The sequence below is a fragment of the Podarcis erhardii genome (assembly GCF_964252035.2).
Source record: "Podarcis erhardii genome assembly, chromosome: 5".
Classification (NCBI taxonomy): Eukaryota; Metazoa; Chordata; class Lepidosauria; order Squamata; family Lacertidae; genus Podarcis; species Podarcis erhardii.
In genome coordinates, this window is record NC_138509.1 from 86,978,259 (window position 1) to 86,996,268 (window position 18,010).

Sequence of the window (18,010 nt, forward strand, 5' to 3'; positions counted from 1 at the left end):
GCTTTTGGAAATGAATATAACCAAAACGTCAAAATATTCAGTGATGTATATCAATCAGTGATGCTCTGAAATCTAGGCTTCCTCTGATACCTGTCGTCATCGATCTTAGATCCCCATGTGAACAAGCTGGCCAGTTGTGGTCTCAAGTATGGTGGTGTTGAGAACCTTAGTTGTTCTGTGGGACTTGCACATTCACACCAAGACAGTTCTCAATGGTCAGCTTGGGACTTCTTGGCCACCATGAGAACCATGCGGTTTTCTCAAATGGTCCATTGGCCTGACTCGCAAGGTGGAGCATAACTTCAGATTGGTCCTTGCTGCAGACCTTGAGTGGGATGGTCTGGGGCTGTGATTCCTCCGTTATCCTGGTCAAACCATTTCCTGGCGTGTCTGGTCTTACAACAACAACAACAGCCCCCTCTGCTAGGGTAAAAGACCCATTAAGTTGGTCTGCCTCCAAATACTTAAGGATTCTGGAGCTTACCACCCTTGAATGCCTATTTCCTAGAGCTTACAATCCTATCCAGGTCTTAGTCTTGGTATGGAACAGAATGGTGCAGTGGACCAGGCACCCTCTCTGGCACTGCAGAGCCCAGTTTGCCGCTCGAAATACTAGGGATTATTTGGGCTGATGGAGCAGGTGGGGTGATAGATAGAGCACAAGTGTATAAAGCTCACTGTGAAGCTGGCCAAACAGATGTTAAAATACAGAAACGTACCTGTTGCATGATGGTGACGGCAGCAATGAAAGAAGGTACCTTGGCCTCCTGGCAAGGGGCGTAGCTGCACAGGCAGGTTTATGGTGATTTTGGTTGCTGGCTCCCAAGGTCACGAAAGCTAAGTGAAGGCATGTGAAGCTGCTGGGAATTGGACAACCTACTGGCAGCTGCCATGAGAGCACGGAAGCACATGGGGGGCTATTAGGAATCGGCCTATTAGGGGAAAAACACACTCTCTTGTCTAGCAAATTGGAGGCTACACTCTGTGTGACCAGCGAAAGGTTTCTGCCAGCAATTGCAGTGGTCACGGCCTCTGGAAACCTGGAAGAAATTCTGAGCGCGCAGATGATGTTATGACTGGCAGATCTGCAAGTGAGGAACTGCGCTTGGGAGTGAGGCATGCAGCATGGAAGGACCCAGTCCTTATGTCACCAGCCTGGAATGGAGGGGCTGCTTGAAACAGCAACTACTATCGCCAGGCTGCTAAGTGTCTAGCTGGACCTTTTCCGTCTTTGCTGTGAAGGAGTCGGGGGGGTGGGGGGCAGGCAGGCGGAGAGAAGCCCTTAAGCCGTGTTTACAGTGGAGATATTTTAATTAGCTTTTGGGCTTGCAATTCAAACAATTTGCATAACACAGCTGCTCTCGGAGCAAACATGAGAACCGTTCCTCCTCGTGGGAACCTGAAACTTTGGTTTGCGATACATTTACTTTACCCACCGTCTGTTTATTGTTTGCATGGAAGCTCATCCTTACTTTCATAAAGGATTTCTGCGAGGGTGCAATAAGCAGTATGCGTGTTCTGCCCCGAAGAAGCGCAGAGACATTGCGTAGCTGAACCTTCTAACAAACTCTTCTTTCAATGTGTGCCTCACTCTGGCACTGTTAATTCCCCATGCTGGAGGTTTTCGAGATTTCTGCCCTCAGAGTCCCTGTGCCACATGAATTTGTCTGTTGAGAAACTCCTGCAGATCTAAACTTCACAACATTGCAGAAGATTCTGGAGCCTACTTGAAGGCGCTCCTCTCACTCAGGCAGAGGCATGCCTGAAATTTTTCCTACAGTCTTTGCTATGGCTGCAGGACAGAATCAGTACAGATAGGCAGGCAGTCACTAGCTAATCTCCTCACAGCCAAACAGCATGTGACGGTGCAGTCATGCATGTCTCTGTCCCTGTCAGATACATAGGCAACATGGTTTGGTGGAGTCTGAAAAGTGAAATACCGATTGGCTTTGCTATGTTTTGCAACTTTAAGAAATTCACCACCAGCCGCTCAGCTCTTGATTCCGGAAGGGAATAGGGGGAAACGCCTTAAAACAGCCTCCTCTAACCTGGCGTCGTCCAGACATTTTGGACTGTTAACTCCCATCAGCCCCAAAAGTTGCCCATGTAGGCTGGGACTGGTGGAAGCGGTAAACCGAAATGCTGGGTGGAGACGGTTGGCTTAAAAGCAATGAAACCTTGACGCTATCAGCCCCGTGCTCTAACCAACTGCACTGATTTTTTGGGGGGGAAGGAGTTGTTGCTTTTTACATCGCATCCCTTGTACCCTCCATCGAAGGACCTCTGGTACTCTTCCAAGGACCTCCAGGCTCAGCATAGTTTTCAGCATAGTTTTCATGTTCTTGAGCTGCGAGGGTTGGATTAGAATTACCCTGGTGGTCCCTTCCGACTCTACAATTCTGTGATCCCTCTATGATCCTCAACGCACATAGCTGAAAGTAAATTCATATAAAATCAGTGGGGATTTACTGCATTTTTCCTATTTTGGGGGGGACCCTGCCAGAGTGACTGGGGCAACCCAGTTAGATGGGCAGCATCTGCTGCTGCTGCTGCCATTATTATTATTATTATTATTATTATTATTATTATTATTATCACTGTGCAATGCAGTTTCCAGATCTGGATACAAGAAGCTGCTCCCGAATGCTTCAGATTAGACAGGTGGTAGAAATGCAGACAAATCAGATGCCACAGTCATTAACCGAATCCTGCTTCCTTCTCATCACCGCCCGCCCTTTAGAAATCTACTCAACTTGGCACTGAGGGAAAGTTCCTTCTTGCCTCTTAATTGGCACGAGAGGCCACCATTGTGAGAACCATTTTATGTTTGCTGTGTTTTTGAGAATTGGCCCTGTCTGCGTGGCTTGCCAAAGTTCTTGTACTTTTGTACCCCTCTGAGCGTTAAGACCAACAGGTGGGATCTTTCCCCATTCCTGATGCCGCCCGCCTGCAATGCAGGGCATTTGATGGGGTGGTGGAGGAGGAACTATTAGCAACAGAGCAACTCAGCTTGCAGGACTTTGGGTAATAATCCTTTTCTGTTTGTTGTTGATCCAGGCCAGCGTGTAGGCGTCCTATAGGCCTCGTAAAAACCCATCTGGTTCATAAAAAGAAGCTTTAAAACCAAGAAATGTGACAAATCGGCGCGAGCTTCTAGGGGGCTTCGTTTATTTTTGAGGCTTTGCTGAGAGCCAACACTGCTAAGAGACACCAGCATTCACCTTTCCTGTGCCTGCCTTCATCTTACGCATTCATCTGAACTCAGTTTTGCCATGTTTATCTTAGCAGGGAATGGAGAAATGAAAGTTACTGCTTAAATTATTGCAATTCTTCTTCATCTTCCTCGCTTCCAAGATTTGATTCCTGTTGGAGTCACGGGGTTCCTGTATTGACATAACACTGGATTTGAATTTTTCTTTCCAGGAACCAAATGCGCTCTGTGTAGGATTCTGTTGTTGCTTTTGCAGGGAACCTGCACGGTTTGCAGTTAGAGGTGTGGCCTACGTGGGGTTCAATGTAATTTATTCTTTTGGTATTGGGACGTTGGTGCCCATAATGGAATGTGCTACAGCTTTAACAATGTTTTAACATGGAGCACTCCATTTGGCGCCCCCCAAAAAGCTTAGATGTGCTTAGCTAGACTTTGGGTTCTCCTCTTCTTCTTCTTCTTCGTCATCTTCACAGGGTTGTTGTGAGGATAAGGCAGGTGGGAGGAGAACCATGCACACCACTTTGAGCTCCTTGGAAGAAGAAAATGGGGGGGGGTGTGGTATAAATGCAAAAAATAAATCACGCACAGATAGGCAGACCACTATTCTTCCTTTGGTAAGTTAGCATGGTAGTGCAGAAGGGAGGGACTCCTGAGCACATGCTATGCCTGGAAAGAGCTCCAGATTCAGTTCCTGGTTTCTACAGGTAACACCAAGCAAGATCTGCATCTCGGAGCCTGAAGAGCTGATGTCACTCCGTATAGACAATATAGATTCTGAACTGAAAGGACACAATGGTCTGACTCTGTGTAATGTAGCCCCCTATGCTCCATAATTTCTTCCTGGATCTTGCTGTTAGCAAGGTTTCCCAAACGTGGGTCTCCAGCTGTTTTTTGTTGTTGTTGTTGTTGTTGTTTTAATTCAAAATTAAAACAAAACATATTATCCAGAAACATATCATCCTTATTTTTTCCCCATTTTTCCTCCCTCCCACACAAAACCCACCCACCTCCACCCCCCAACTTCCCTCAGTTCCATTCTTTGATTTCTCTGAGAATGCTGATTTCTGCATGTTGCAAAGTTGTATAGATCCTCAAACTATTTAGCTGATTATTATCAATAAATAGTTTGTGAATGTTTATTCAGAGCCAGCCAAGGAGTTCAGTTCGCTTTGTTGCGTCTTCAAATACTTTGTAAAGGGTTCCCAGTCATCTTTAAAGTCACAGTTATCCTTGTCCCGTAGCTTATATGTCAGTTTTGCCAGTTCTGCATAGTCCTTCAATTTTTCTTGCCATGATTCTTTAGTTGGGGTTTCTTCAGTCTTCCATCCTTGTGCGGGTCTCCAGTTGTTTTTGGACTACAACTCCCACCATCCCTGACCACTGGTCCTGCTAGCTAGGGATGATGGGAGTTGTGGTCCAAAAACAGCTGGAGACCCAAGCTTGGGAAACTCTGGCTTAGTTCAAGAGTGCTGGTGCCTTGCAGCAAGCACTTTTTGAAAGGGTTGTAAGTGATTCCCCATGCATTGCACAGAGTTGCTCTTTGTGATTTTAAAAAAGAAAAGTTATGCTGGCCACAGGAAGTTCATCACACAGTCCTGTGGCTTGTGGCTTACGTCTAATATTCGATGACTGTGCCAGTCCTGTAAAATATTGGCACACTGGTTTATCTGCTGCTGATAAGGATGGGGAGGCCATTTAAAGTCGTTCCTAGCTAATTCACACTTGGTGCGAAACTAAAAAAAAGCAGCCTTCCTTAAAAATTTGCAGTTCTCCAAATTTTGCAGTGTAGTTCTTCTGGTCAAGTCATATATACAGTGGCACGTCGGGTTAAGAACTTAATTCGTTCTGGAGGTCCGTTCATAACCTGAAACCTGAAACTGTTCTTAACCTGAGGTACCACTTTAGCTAATGGGGCCTCCCGCTGATGCTGCTCCACCGCCACACGATTTCTGTTCTCATCCTGAAGCAAAGTTCTTAACCCGAGGTATTGTTTCTGGGTTAGCAGAGTCTGTAACCTGGAGCGTCTGTAACCCGAGGTACCACTGTACAGTGGTACCTTGGTTTAAGAACAGTCCTGTTTACAAACGATTCAGTTTATGAACTCCACAAAACCAGAAATAGTGTCCCGGTTTGAGAACTTTACCTCAGTCTAAGAACGGAATCCGAACAAGGAAGGGCACCGGCGGCGGGAGGCCTCATTAGGGAAAGCGCGTCTCGGTTTAAGAACGGTTTTGGTTTAAGAACGGACTTCCGGAACGGATTAAGTTCGTAAACCGAGGTACCACTGTATAGAATTGCATGTGCTAGGGTAAAGTGTGCATAAGAAATCATATATTAGTGGAAATAATAGGGGAAAAGGCTTGCAAAAATGTGTGTAATAGGATACATTGATACTGAAATGCTGATGAATTTTCAGGTATCCTTTTTTAGAACATTGCAAGCTGATATTTGTTTTATTTCTTTATAAAAATATTTATATTCTGCTCTTTCATAAAAGAGAAATCAGAGCATTTTACAACAATAGCACATAAAACTAGTCAATAAAAGAACATTAAGAAGTTTGGAAAGCCAAACTAAAGAAGGGAAAAATGAGGCACTGAAAGGAACCAGAATTGATAGATTACCCCATCCCTAACACTGTCCTTTTCTCCATAGTTGCACCTCCCATTTTGTCACGAGTAAATGCATTTTATAATAAAAGGCAAATCTGGAAACAATGCAGAACTGTCTCACTGGTCCTATGAAGGTTAGAATCATGGGTGTGTTTCTTTGATGGGCATCTAGTTTCTCTAAGCCTTTGTGGAGTCGTGTGTAATCTTTTCTTTGCTCCAGTATCTTTTCGGTGCTTGGTTCACTTCGTTATCACTTCAGAGGGTCCTCCTAGCTCTCAGCTGACCTCTGCTGGATATAGAGTTTTTAACAGGCAGATAAATGTATACCTGGGACTTGACCCTGCTAACAGGACTTCCTGGCTGCAGAACAAATTTGAGTAAGGCCTCTGGTCTCTAGAGCACATGGAAGAGCAGTGCGCTAGGAATGCTTGAGGAATGCTGGATCTGAATTCTGAAATGGACCCACCTGATTCTGCTCAGAACATAGACCTCCTTTGGAATCAGAACTGCAACAAATCCCACAAGCAATCTGCCTCCAACAGCTAACAGTCCCAGGGAGCAATAGCATTTAATGTTTCGGGGACATTGAATAAAGAAAGCTGGACATATGGAAGCAGAAGCTGTTTCCTCAGGCCGTTCCAAGCAGCTATTACCTACTAAAAGGCTTTAAAAAATAAAAGTACAGCCCTCGGACCACACAAAGTGTTTTGCTTTGTTTCTTGAAGGATGATATGTTTGTTTCTTCGTTTGTTTTAATCCACATGGAAAATGGGCCAGTACAGGCTTTGAATAAGGAGGTTTTGAATGTTTGATGTCTTACCGTCTTTTGATTTGTTCAAAGGCACTCAAAGTGGCTGGAGTAACCCAGTCAGATGGGTGGCGTATAAATAATAAACTTTTTTTGTTATTTATTGAATTGTACTATTAATAAATTAATTATACTGCCCTGTATCCTCAGGTCTCAGGGCGGTTATTTCACACTTCGGTGTGTCTCATGCCCATTTAGATATGCCAGTTCCCTCCTTTCCCAATACCATTTATACGTCATTTGTGCAGGATGTTAGCACCCGAAATGTGCGAAAGTGTTATGGACCAAATTTAGGCTGGCAAGTCCACCCCCTAACTGGCACTCGATTTCATTGGTCAGGAGCAAAGCCTGATTTACCAGTGAGTACGCGGGTGGCGCTGTGGGTTAAACCACAGAGCCTTGCTGATCAGAAGGTCGGTGGTTCAAATCCTCGTTACGGGGTGAACTCCCGTTGCTCGGTTCCTGCTCCTGCTCCTGCCCACCTAGCTGTTCAAAAGCACATCAAAGTGCAAGTAGATAAATAGGTACCGCTCTGGCGGGAAGGTAAACGGCATTTCCGTGCGCTGCTCTGGTTCGCCAGAAGCGGCTTAGTCATGCTGGCCACATGAGCCGGAAGCTGTACGCCAGCTCCCTCGGCCAGTAAAGCGAGATGAGCGCCGCAACCCCAGAGTCGGTCACGACTGGACCTAATGGTCGGGGGTCCCTTTACCTTTACCTATTTTTATAATTAATATAAATACATGCCATGAGCTTAAAGCTGGAATGGGGAACCTGTGGCCCTCCAGATGTTGTTGGATTACAACTCCCATCACCCCAATTATTACGTTATGCTGGCTGATGTGAGTTGGGTGTCCAAACAACTTCTGAAGGCCGACAGGTCAATGAAAGGGGCCTAAGGAAGATGAAGAGGCCTATGTTACACATTTATATCCTTCCCAAAGAAATGATATTTGGCGACCATTTCACCCTGCTTTGGTACAGCAACGTCGTAGTCCATTCTTGGGCCTCAGCCCTTAACAATATGACCCTTGCCAAAGTCATAACAGGAATCGGTCATCCCTCGCGGGAATGTATGTTTAGAGTTCTGTTCCCCCACCCCTTAAATATCTAAAATAACCGCCATGTTTGTTTTATAGTCCCTGTATCCTATTTTTATCCAGTGCTTCAGCTGGAGTGTGCTAGTCATCAGTGACTTGAAAAGGGTCAACGCTGGGGTTAGTTACTGTAGAAAATTGTCACTTTTTCCACATGGAGAGGGAAATGAAATTTCATTGAGCTTTGTGGGTTTATTTTTATCTCATCTCATTACTGAGTGTGACAGGAATCCCAGCTATAAAGCAATGTAAAGAGAGAAAATCTGGTCCACATGTTAAGGATTAAAGGTCAAGAATGATTCAGCTTCAGCTTCTGGCAGCTAAGGTGAAGTAATAAGTATAAAGAATTTTGCAGTGAGGAAGAAAAGGGGCATTTGATTATCCCCCACCCTGAAGATTTCAGGAGGAAATGCCAGATCCAGTGGGTCCAGTAGTTTTAAGTTATTTCACATCATTTCAAATTTGCACACTGCCTCTCCGTATTAACTGTACTTGAGCTGGTTTACAATCCATAGCAATTACAAAATACGTAACAAAAATCACTTTGCCATCCTGTAGCCATTCGAAACATGGCTGAAAACAGACAAAACAAAAATTCAAGAATCCGCTTCGCATACTGTGTTGCAATAAAATAACAGAACAAAATTACCAGATAACAAAACAAAAATTCACCCATCATTAACAAATGCAAACAAAACCAATAAATACAACCCATAATAAAACAAAAAAACCACACCAGTTCAAACTAATTAAATAATTGCATGATTACATAATTACAAGACATCATTTATGTTGAGTTATATTCGGTTTTTCTTAACATTTGGTGGCTTGTGGTTTGACTGTTAAGATACATCTATAAGACAATTTTGAAGTGAATATTGTTACCTAACAAAGAGAGTCTCCATTACTGAGCCAGAGCAGAATATGAATTCTTATTACATGGTTTTTTCTTCCTGGAAAATCCATTTTGTTCAGAATTCATCTGTTTCCCATTGTGCAGTTAATTGTCAGTTGTGGTCGTATCAATACAGAGCTCCAAATGTTTCCATGCATTCATAGTTGCACTGCATCATTGGTTTTGAAGTCTTGAGACTATGGAGCACCTTTCACGCATGCATGTTTCACTTGCAATGTGTTTTTGCATATTAAGTGGTTCATTGGAAGAATGCAAATAGTTTGGATCTGGATTCTTGAAATACTATCAGAATGGCCTTTGGGGTTTTCAGAGATTTGTAGCTTTCCGCCCACGTTTTGGTGTCATGATCTTTGGCAGCCAGGCAATGTCAAGTGTGATCCGCTTGAAGATTAATTTGCACTGAGTATTTTCTTGGGAACCACTGCTTTTGGTCAGGTTCTTTATTTTCTTTTTCAAACTGAACTATTCTTGTTATGAATAGTAATCTGAATGATGAATAGTAAACTGAATGATTCACTAAGTGGACAAGCTACCACCATATCCTTTCCTGTTATGAGTTGAATAGTGATGCCTTATTGTCCTTGAGCTTGAGTTAACTCAAGTAGAGAGAGACAAGGAGCAAACTGGGAGCAAAACTGGGAGCACAAATCCAAGGGATGGAAGATAGGTGGTATAATCAGGATTGAAAGGATTATTACTATGGAATATTCCCATTAACAAGAGCATAAAGATCTGATAGGTTTTCTTCTATGCCAAAGTAGGCAAAATCAGAATGATATGTAAGACTCTTGTTATATTTGTGCTCCAAATGCCATTTGGAGTCTATGCCAGAGGCTGAATAATCATCCTGTGTTCCTTCCTTTCGAAGGAAATTGTCTGAAGCTGGCAGACCAGTTTAGCATAGTCTGCCTGTCTCTGAGCAAAACAGTGTCGCCATGCTCAGCCATCCCTCAGTGTGTTGTCTTCCCCACTATGTGCCTGGAAAGGTGGCTTGTCTGCTAGATTGTTCGAATGCAAAAGGAAACAGGCCAGCATTCCGGTTCCACAAATGGCAGGATCAAGGCATTTTCAGCCCGGTCGACAACTACAGATCTTACGTGGGCGAAACTATACACAGCTTCATAATTCTTCTTTCGTAGCTGAATTCTGAGGACTTTCCTGATACTGAGTTATTAAACCTGCTTTCTTACTCATGATTCTGTGCCCAGTTGTTTGTTTTCCAGATGTCGCAATGACAGTTCTTTTGCTATGGCCTGGATCTGGTGTGGAGAACCTTTGGCCTTTCTGATGCTCCTGGGCTACAACTCCCATCACTCTTGACTGTTGGCCATGCTGGCTGGGGTTGATGGGAGATGTAGTTCAGCAGCAACTAGAGGGCCCAAAATCCTGCCCCCACGCCTCTCAGTGCATACTAGATTAGGTTTGGGCTGAAATACTCGGATTCTAAGAGGAACCTAGGAAATTCCTTTCACTCCTGCTCCTTACCTAGGTTAGAGAAATAGGATAGCGTGGCGAGACCCCCCCCCAAGTGGAAATAATGACACATAACACAATTATTAAGGTTAATGGACTAAAAAAGGCCACAACTTTATTGGTTACAGGTGATGAGCGGTATTGGCTTAAGCATTGGTCCTAACCGACTATATCCGGCTTCAGCTTGAAGTCCGGAACGGTTAACCACCAGTAAGGGGAGTCTTTCTGATGCACATCATCTAGGAACTCCCCTGGGGTCACCGATAGGGGCGTGCCTTAGACCCTCACCTCCCTATGCTTCAGACAAGGCCACCCCCCCCCCCCAGAATCCTTTATTGGACTACCCTTCAATACGCGGGGCAGGTGATGGCGTTACCTCCCCTCTTCCAGCTACAGAAATATACCAATGCCTAACTGCCAATACCCAGAAAGTTGTGACGATTTGCTACGAGGTAGGTTAAAACCAAGTGGCTGGTGCCAATTTGCCAAGTGGAAAAATTCCTACCAGGCCCCTCAATGGTGACCAACCAAGGTCCAAACAAACTCTGAGGAGCGGCTGCGTTCTGCTTAAAATGGGGCAGGCCATGCCCCCAGAGCCAGCCGATTGGCTGGCCAGGGAGTGACATGGCCAGGAATCCCTCCAATCGTGTGGGTGAAAGTGGCTTTGTGTGGCAAGTCCCCCCCCCCCCGTGGAAATAATGATACATGACACAATTATTAAGGTTAATGGGCTAAAAAAGGCCACAACTTCATTGGTTACAGGTGTGGAGCAGTATTGGCCATAGCCTTCCACTGGCACCAAGCTTTAAACCCCGGCTTCATATCCTGGTTGAGGTTGACTTCAAAACCTTGTATGCTAAGATGGATGGAGGGGGCTCTCCTGGTAGTTCTGCTGCCTTCAGACACTTGGGTTGGGGGTGGCCTAGGAAGAGGGCATTTTCTGTGGCAGCCCCCAAGTTGTGGAAATCCCTCCCTAGAGAGGGATTTGTGTCTGGCAACTTCATCATACAGCTTCCGGTGTATAATGTATACACAACTTCAGGTGTATGTTTTCAGGAAACAGCCTATTTTCTGTGATTTCATTATTTTTTTAATTGTAGGTTTTTAAAACTGCTTCCGATGTTATGTTTTAAATTGTTGTAAAACACCCCAGGACATTAGGGTGAACGGCAGGTAATAAATTAAAATAACATCAACAACAGCTCTTGACTATGACTAAAGCTGACAGCCATTTCTAATCTGCATCTTGCTTTTTACTGTATATTGCTATTCTAATACATTGGTTTTTATATTGTGTTTCTATGATGGGGTGATAGATTTTTTTCCTGTACACGCCACTTTGGAATTCTCTCGATGAAACATAGTTAAAAGAGGTTTGGAATAAGTAAATAAATATAGTTGATCTCGGCATGAGCCTTAGAATAGTGATCGTAGTTTGCACCGGAGGACGAAGGAACTATTCACATAGGGAGCAAGCATGGAAGTTCACAGTGCCTCCCTTTGATCCATGGTTAAAGCATTGCCCCTGCGTTATCTCTCCGATTGTGTGAACTCGCATGTGCATTCAAAATTTGGTTGACGCTCTTGCTACTGAAGTTGTAACTCCTGTCCTCTGTTTTCTTCCTGCACAGAATGCGACACAGAAACAAAAAGGGTTCAAGATGTCCTTTCTGGAATTGAAAAACCACAGGTAATCCGCTGGCATTTGACGAAAAATAATAATTACACAGCAGTGCAAAATTGAAGATAGGAGATGAGATCTAGTGTAACATTCGTGCAAAGTAGCTTTGGAGTTTATGTCATTGGTAGCACACAAGCTTATATTTCACAGCGTAGGGGTTGCATCATATTATTATTATTATTATTATTATTATTATTAGCTAGCTGAAGCTCCGTGCTCCAGCCACTGACCTCAGGGACCCCTGAACCAGAGCAAAAACACTCCTGGTCTAGGTTTGGATGTAGTCGTCTAAGGACGGACAAATCTGTCCCTTTTCCGATCTGTGCTACTTTCATATATTTTTCACCCATCTTTCTGCACTGGTCTGCATTGTCTGAAAGAAGATATCTTATTTAAATAGAGAATTTCAGTATGAGAAGTGCATCTCAATCCAGTAGTTAGCTAAAGCTGCAATCTTAACACCACTTCGGAGTTTGAATTGCACTAGGTCCTTCAAGCATCCTTGTGGTCATCTCGGCAATTGCCTTATCCACGAGGCTGCTTTGGCGCAGCTGTGCCTCCTTATCTTAAAACACGTAATTGCCGCTGTAGCTCATGCAATCAGACCGTTAGTCATCTGGCTTTTTTAAAAAAGCGAATGTGCAGAAATAGCCCCCGTAAACATGTAAAATGTTTACAGCTGCATTCCTTGCATTATTCCCAGCTTTCCTTTCACATGTGTGGCGTGCTGAGATTATGTAACAGGGCAGTCTGGTAGAAAGGTTTTTACGGGCTTTCGTCTGAGATGGCCTTAGCGTGCTTCGCTGATGACTTCAGCACATATGTGAGCGTGCGAATTCCTGCCGATAGTAGTTGCATGCATGATCTCGTATTTGTTGTGTGCGAGTCCAAATGAGAGAGAGAGAGAGAGAGAGAGAGAGAGAGAGAGAGAGAGAGAGAGAGACCCATACAGAAGCAATCCTGTTGAAATCCTGTAGAAATAGTAATACCAGCCTCGTTGCTCTTTTGCTTAATTGGCTATGTTTTTCGGTTAAGGTGGGGCATTACAAAGGAAGGAAAAGGTGATTGTTTAATGAATAGTAGACTAGAGGACCAGTAAGTTGGAAAATCCAGTGAATGTTTCCTACTGATCTACCTGCTGGTCTCTGCATTTCAGAGACATAGTTGAAGTACTGCTTAGATGAGCATCTTCTTGAAAATTGCAACCCTTTTTTGCAAGGTCTGAGTTGTGGGTTGAAATTTGGAGATGCGATGTGCGCACACACACACACAATCAGTATCATGGTCTCGAAATTAAAATGTTTCTGTGGCAGCTGAGAAAGCTTGTGATGGACATATTGTTTAAAGGATGTGAAGCTCCATCATGAAGGGTTCTCCCCCCCCCAAAAAAAAGTGCAATAAACTGTAATCTACTTTTTTCATTCCTTCTTAAAGTAGGCATTTTAATTTGGATTATTGTTTCTAACAGGCAATTTTGGGTCTTTATGATACCGACTTAGCTATTGTATGGCTAAAGGGGGAAATGAATGTATTTTTTTTGGAAATAACAAACTGAATAGTTTGGATTACCCAAGCAAAGTAATGTGCCTTTTGTGATTCTCTGTTCTTGCTGTACAAGAAGAAACAATTTCTCTCAACCTAGGTGTATAGTACTTTATGACCCTGTGGTATTTTAATTAGGGCACAAACTACGTTAGAAATGAATCCAAGCTATGCAATAAGTCCAACTCTCATTCATTCCGGATGGGGCTTTCACAGGAAAGGTTTCCAATGGAGAGTGCATATAGTAAAGTCTTACGGACAGGTTGTTCTGCAGCAAATGTCAACTTACATTCAGCATAGACTGCTTGGTACCTTCTGGCTCAATTCAAGGCACTTAGATGGATCAGTGGAATCTATTTTGACTCTCCGTTTAAACCAATGAAGCTGCCTAGCACCTCAAGAACCGCCTCTTCTCATGTGAACCAACCTGGACTCTGCAATCATCGTCTGAGACCCATTTTTGTGTGCCTCTTCCACGAGAGGTCCAGTGGGCAGCAACACAAGAACGAACCTTCTCTGTGGTGGCTCCCTGCTTGTGGAGTACTCTCCCAAGAGAGGCTCCCCTGGCACCTTCCTTACAGTACATATCTTTGGGCCTCAGGTGAAAACATTCCTCTTCTCCCAGGCCGTTGGATAATTAAAACAACCTATAGTCTTTTAAAATTGGGGGTGGGTATTGTTTTTGTTCGTTTGTATTTTTGTGTTTTTACATTGCAAACCGCCTTGTGATCCTTGGACGAAGGGCGGTGCGGAAATTCAATAAATAACCACGGTGGTTCTTTTGGCATGTTACGTATTCCGCAGTTCCCTGCAACATCGCTCTGTCAGGCACTCTGGATAATTGTGAGAAAGCCAGCTTAGATTCCTAGATCTCCCCATGTCTCCCAGGCAAGCCTGCAAGGGAGTGGAGGACCATGTTGGGCAACACAGAAGACTTCCTTCCAAACCTTTGAGCTTTAGATGGAGGTGACTGGTTGAACCATGGTTTCTTGGTTTACGGTTCAGGTTTCTCAGTTGGTTAGAGCATGGTGCCAAGGTTGCAAGATCGATCCCCGTATGGGACAGCTGCATATTCCTGCATTGCAGGAGATTGAACCCGATGATCCTCAGGGTCCCTTCCAGCTCTACAATTCTGTGATCTATAGCAAGGACGTCCAACTCCCAAGAGACTGTGATCTACTCCCGGGATGAAAAACTGGCAGTGATCTACCCATTTGGGGGGGGGAGGAGCCAGAGTAGTTGAACTTTTTTTTAAGGGGGGTTCAGCTTCGGTTGGGCCGTTGCGGGGAAGCAGAGAACTGCCATCAGGAACGGTCTACCATCGCACGGCCGGGGATCCGTGAAGCCTTTCGCCACCGTAGCAGGCCGCCGGCAGCCAACCAACGACCAACTCTCCCCAGGTCAGGACGGCACGCGTGTGGATTCTCTTTTTCCCCCGCAGAGGAAAAAGAGCCCGCAATCTACCGCTGTCACCCAGGGATTGACCTGTCGATCGAGGTCGCCCAGTTGGACATCCCTGATCTATAGGGTGCAAGTCAGCCCCCTTCTATTTCATCGAAGCTGTGGTGCCACCTTCCTCTCTCAGAAAACAGAGCTTTAACCTCTTGGGAGAACAAACAACATAACTTGCTGCCTCCCTGTGTGAAATTCTCCTCCTCCTCCCTGTTTTCCAAGATTTTCTTCCTGGGACGTCCACAGGAATTGCTATTTGTTTTACTCTCTGGATTGTGCAAATTATTAAAGTTTATAAAGGGATACCAAAAAAAAAAAAGGAAAGTTCTTTTTGTTTTGTTTTTAGCCATATGTTCTAAATGGATACGTGTGTCCTAGCTAGTGATCATAAAGGAAAGAAAGCATTCCAACAGAACATTGGCTGGATATGGTACATGAAGTTCCAAGTCCTTGTCTGAATTTATGCAAAACAGTTATGCAAGCAAGTGTCCATAATAAACAAAATGGTGGGGCGGTGTGCTCTTTTTAGTCAGTTGTGCTTTTTAAAATAATAATAATAAAAACCTCCCCCAATCCAATTTGGTTGCCTTTTGTCCTCATTTTGACCTATAAAATGCCTAATTGATATCAAACATTTTGTGTAGGGGCTTATTTCAGCTGTAAACATATTTTATTCTTGGCTACCATTTTATCCCTGAGGCATTTTAATTGCACCGTCTCATTCGAGACATTGAGCTTTTGCTGCAGACGTCTGGCTTAATTTGATGTCAGCTTTAATCATTCCAGGTGTTTGAAGCAATCACTGTGGTTTTGGGTTTTGTTTTTTTTAGTCTTTTTTACATAAGCTCAGAAAAATGTTAATGCTACGTGAACTCCTCCTTTGCCTGATAAACACGGACCACAAGATTTATTAGCTCGTTTTAGGAGTTGACTCCAAATAAGATCATAAAGTCATTTGTGGACCTTTTTCAGGGTTACAGATGTTTTGGTGCGGGATAAGATTAAGTGTGTTTGCAGATAATAACTTCTCTAGTATCGCTGCCTTGTTGGCTCAGCGAAAGGGCTCAGAGATTGAGCTTGGCACGAAACGTACGCTTGGTGTGTCTGGGTCAAAACCAGACATGATGTGGGCGACAGTGATTTTTGGCAGCCCCACTTTCTCTACCTGTCGCCTCCCCCTCCTCGTGTTAATAGCAGCAGAGAGGGCATGGGAGGAAAAAGTTATACGTCTCCCTATGGGGCTGCTGATTAGCAGAGGAAAAACATGGGAAATCCTAATCTTAGATCTCCCTAAACCAGCCTTTCTCAACCTGTGGGTCCCCAGATGTTGTTGAACTATGACTCCCATCACCCCTAGCTAGCATGGCCAGAGCTCAGGGATGGTGGGAGTTGTAGCCCAACAACATCTGGGGACCCACAGGTTGAGAACTGCTGCCTAAACCGTCTTCCAGGCATGTGTCTGTGCACAGAATTCATTTACTGTAGAGGAGGAAGTGGGGTTGAGTGTGCTTGGTCTGCCCCATCAGTGAAGGGCCGTTACCTCAATAGCGGAAGGTTCAGTTCCAGCATCTTCAGGCTGGAAGAGAGTCCTTGACTGAAACCTTGGAGAGCTTCTGCCTTCAGGGAACGCAGTTCTGAGCTACTTGTGTCTAGCTTCCAAGATTTGGAGGGTGACTATGTGCAGTGCTCCTACTGTGAAGAAAGCTTCGGCACTCCTCTAGGCTCCTTGTGCATTCTAGAAGCCTACCCAACCAGGGCAGGCTCCCCACTGCAGAAAGTCCCCCGCCTAAGTCATTAAGGCCGATAGGGACAGAGGAGGTAGGATAAGCATAGCTGCCCAGCTTCTTCCACTAGTTTTAAGGGGGTGGGTTGTGACTCTTAATATTGCAAATGGTGTACCTGAAGAAGGCTTCGGTCATGGCTTAGGGTTAGGTGCAAGCGCTTGGTTCTGCTACAAAATGTTTCTAGTAGAGCTCAAGGGGCAGTTTATTTGGGGTTTGAGTACCACCACTCTATCTTTGGTGATGCTGTTGTGTGTCTTCACCTCTTCTATGCATACATGCCCACGATTCATCTCACCACTGACACTAACATCATCTTCTTTTGTCTCTCTAGGTTTCCGATATCCAGGCGAGGACAGTTTTGCTCACATGGTCTCCTCCAAATGACCTTCTGAGTGTGGATAGGCACAGCAACGGTTTGCCTTATACCTGTATTTACGAAGTTGCCTTATCAGACAAAGGGAGGGATGGAAAGTACAAAATGATTTACAGGTAGAGAATATGCAAGTGCTACGATTTTTACATGGTTTTTAAATAAATAAATAAAACTAAGGTGTTGGAAGGGTAAGGAGAAACTGCCATCGCTGTTTTTCCAGGGTGAAGCACAATGTTCCTTCTACTTTCACAGTTGTCATTTTGCCATTTCCTCCTCCCTTTCAGCTCCCCTCCCAGCGGTTTTTTCCATAGTGTTCAACAGCTGGAATAGCCGTCTGCTAAGTGTGTGTGTGTGTGTGTGTGTGTGTGTATCCCAATGACTTCCAGAGCGGAATATTGGTGGCATGCCAGCTTGACTACTGTGTAGTCCACACATTTCATCTAGAAAGAGGCCATTTAGCAGAGAAATTTACGAATTCGCCTTTTGCCTTTGAGAGCGTTTCCATAAGCTTGGATGTCACTGAATTTTAATATGGGAAGCAATAGGGCTTGTGGAAGTGTGGGCTTTCTATGTATAGTCAAGTTCAGCATCGTACTGCTTTAAACAGTTACAGCTTCCTTCAAAGAATCCTGGCGGCTGTAATTTGTTAAGGATGCTGAGACGTGTTGGAAGAACCCACCTCCCCCCCCCCCCCAGCAGAGCTGTAATTTCCAGACTGGTTGAACAGCTAGACCCTCTTCCGAGGGAACTGTAGCTCTGCGGGAGAAAGAGGGGTCTCCTAACAACTTTCAGCGCTTTTAAGCAACTACGCCCGCTTTTATATACGCTCTATACAGCTGACTGTGCCCCCCAGTAATAAGATCATTAAGTCTGCAGATGATACAACCGTGGATGGTTTAATCACGGCTGGAGAGGGCGAGGCGGCCTATAGGAAGGAAGTTGAGCAGTTGGAGGACTGGTGCAGGAAAAACAACTTACTCCTTAACTTAAAGAAAACAAAAGAGATGATTGTGGACTTTAGGAAATGTAAATTGAATATTCAGTCACTTATTATTGAGGAGAAG

General features: G+C 44.4%; 1 protein-coding gene across 2 annotated transcripts in view; it reads left to right on the forward strand.

Annotated features, from left to right (window-relative positions):
- The window catches only part of FNDC3B (fibronectin type III domain containing 3B), a 269,773-nt gene that overhangs the window by 184,131 nt on the left and 67,632 nt on the right, over positions 1 to 18,010 (forward strand). For both annotated transcript variants that reach the window (XM_081862162.1, XM_081862163.1), the window contains 2 exons: positions 11,746 to 11,804; positions 16,905 to 17,062. In XM_081862162.1, the coding sequence (XP_081718288.1) occupies positions 11,746 to 11,804; positions 16,905 to 17,062 (217 nt within the window). The remainder of the gene's footprint in view (positions 1 to 11,745; positions 11,805 to 16,904; positions 17,063 to 18,010) is intronic.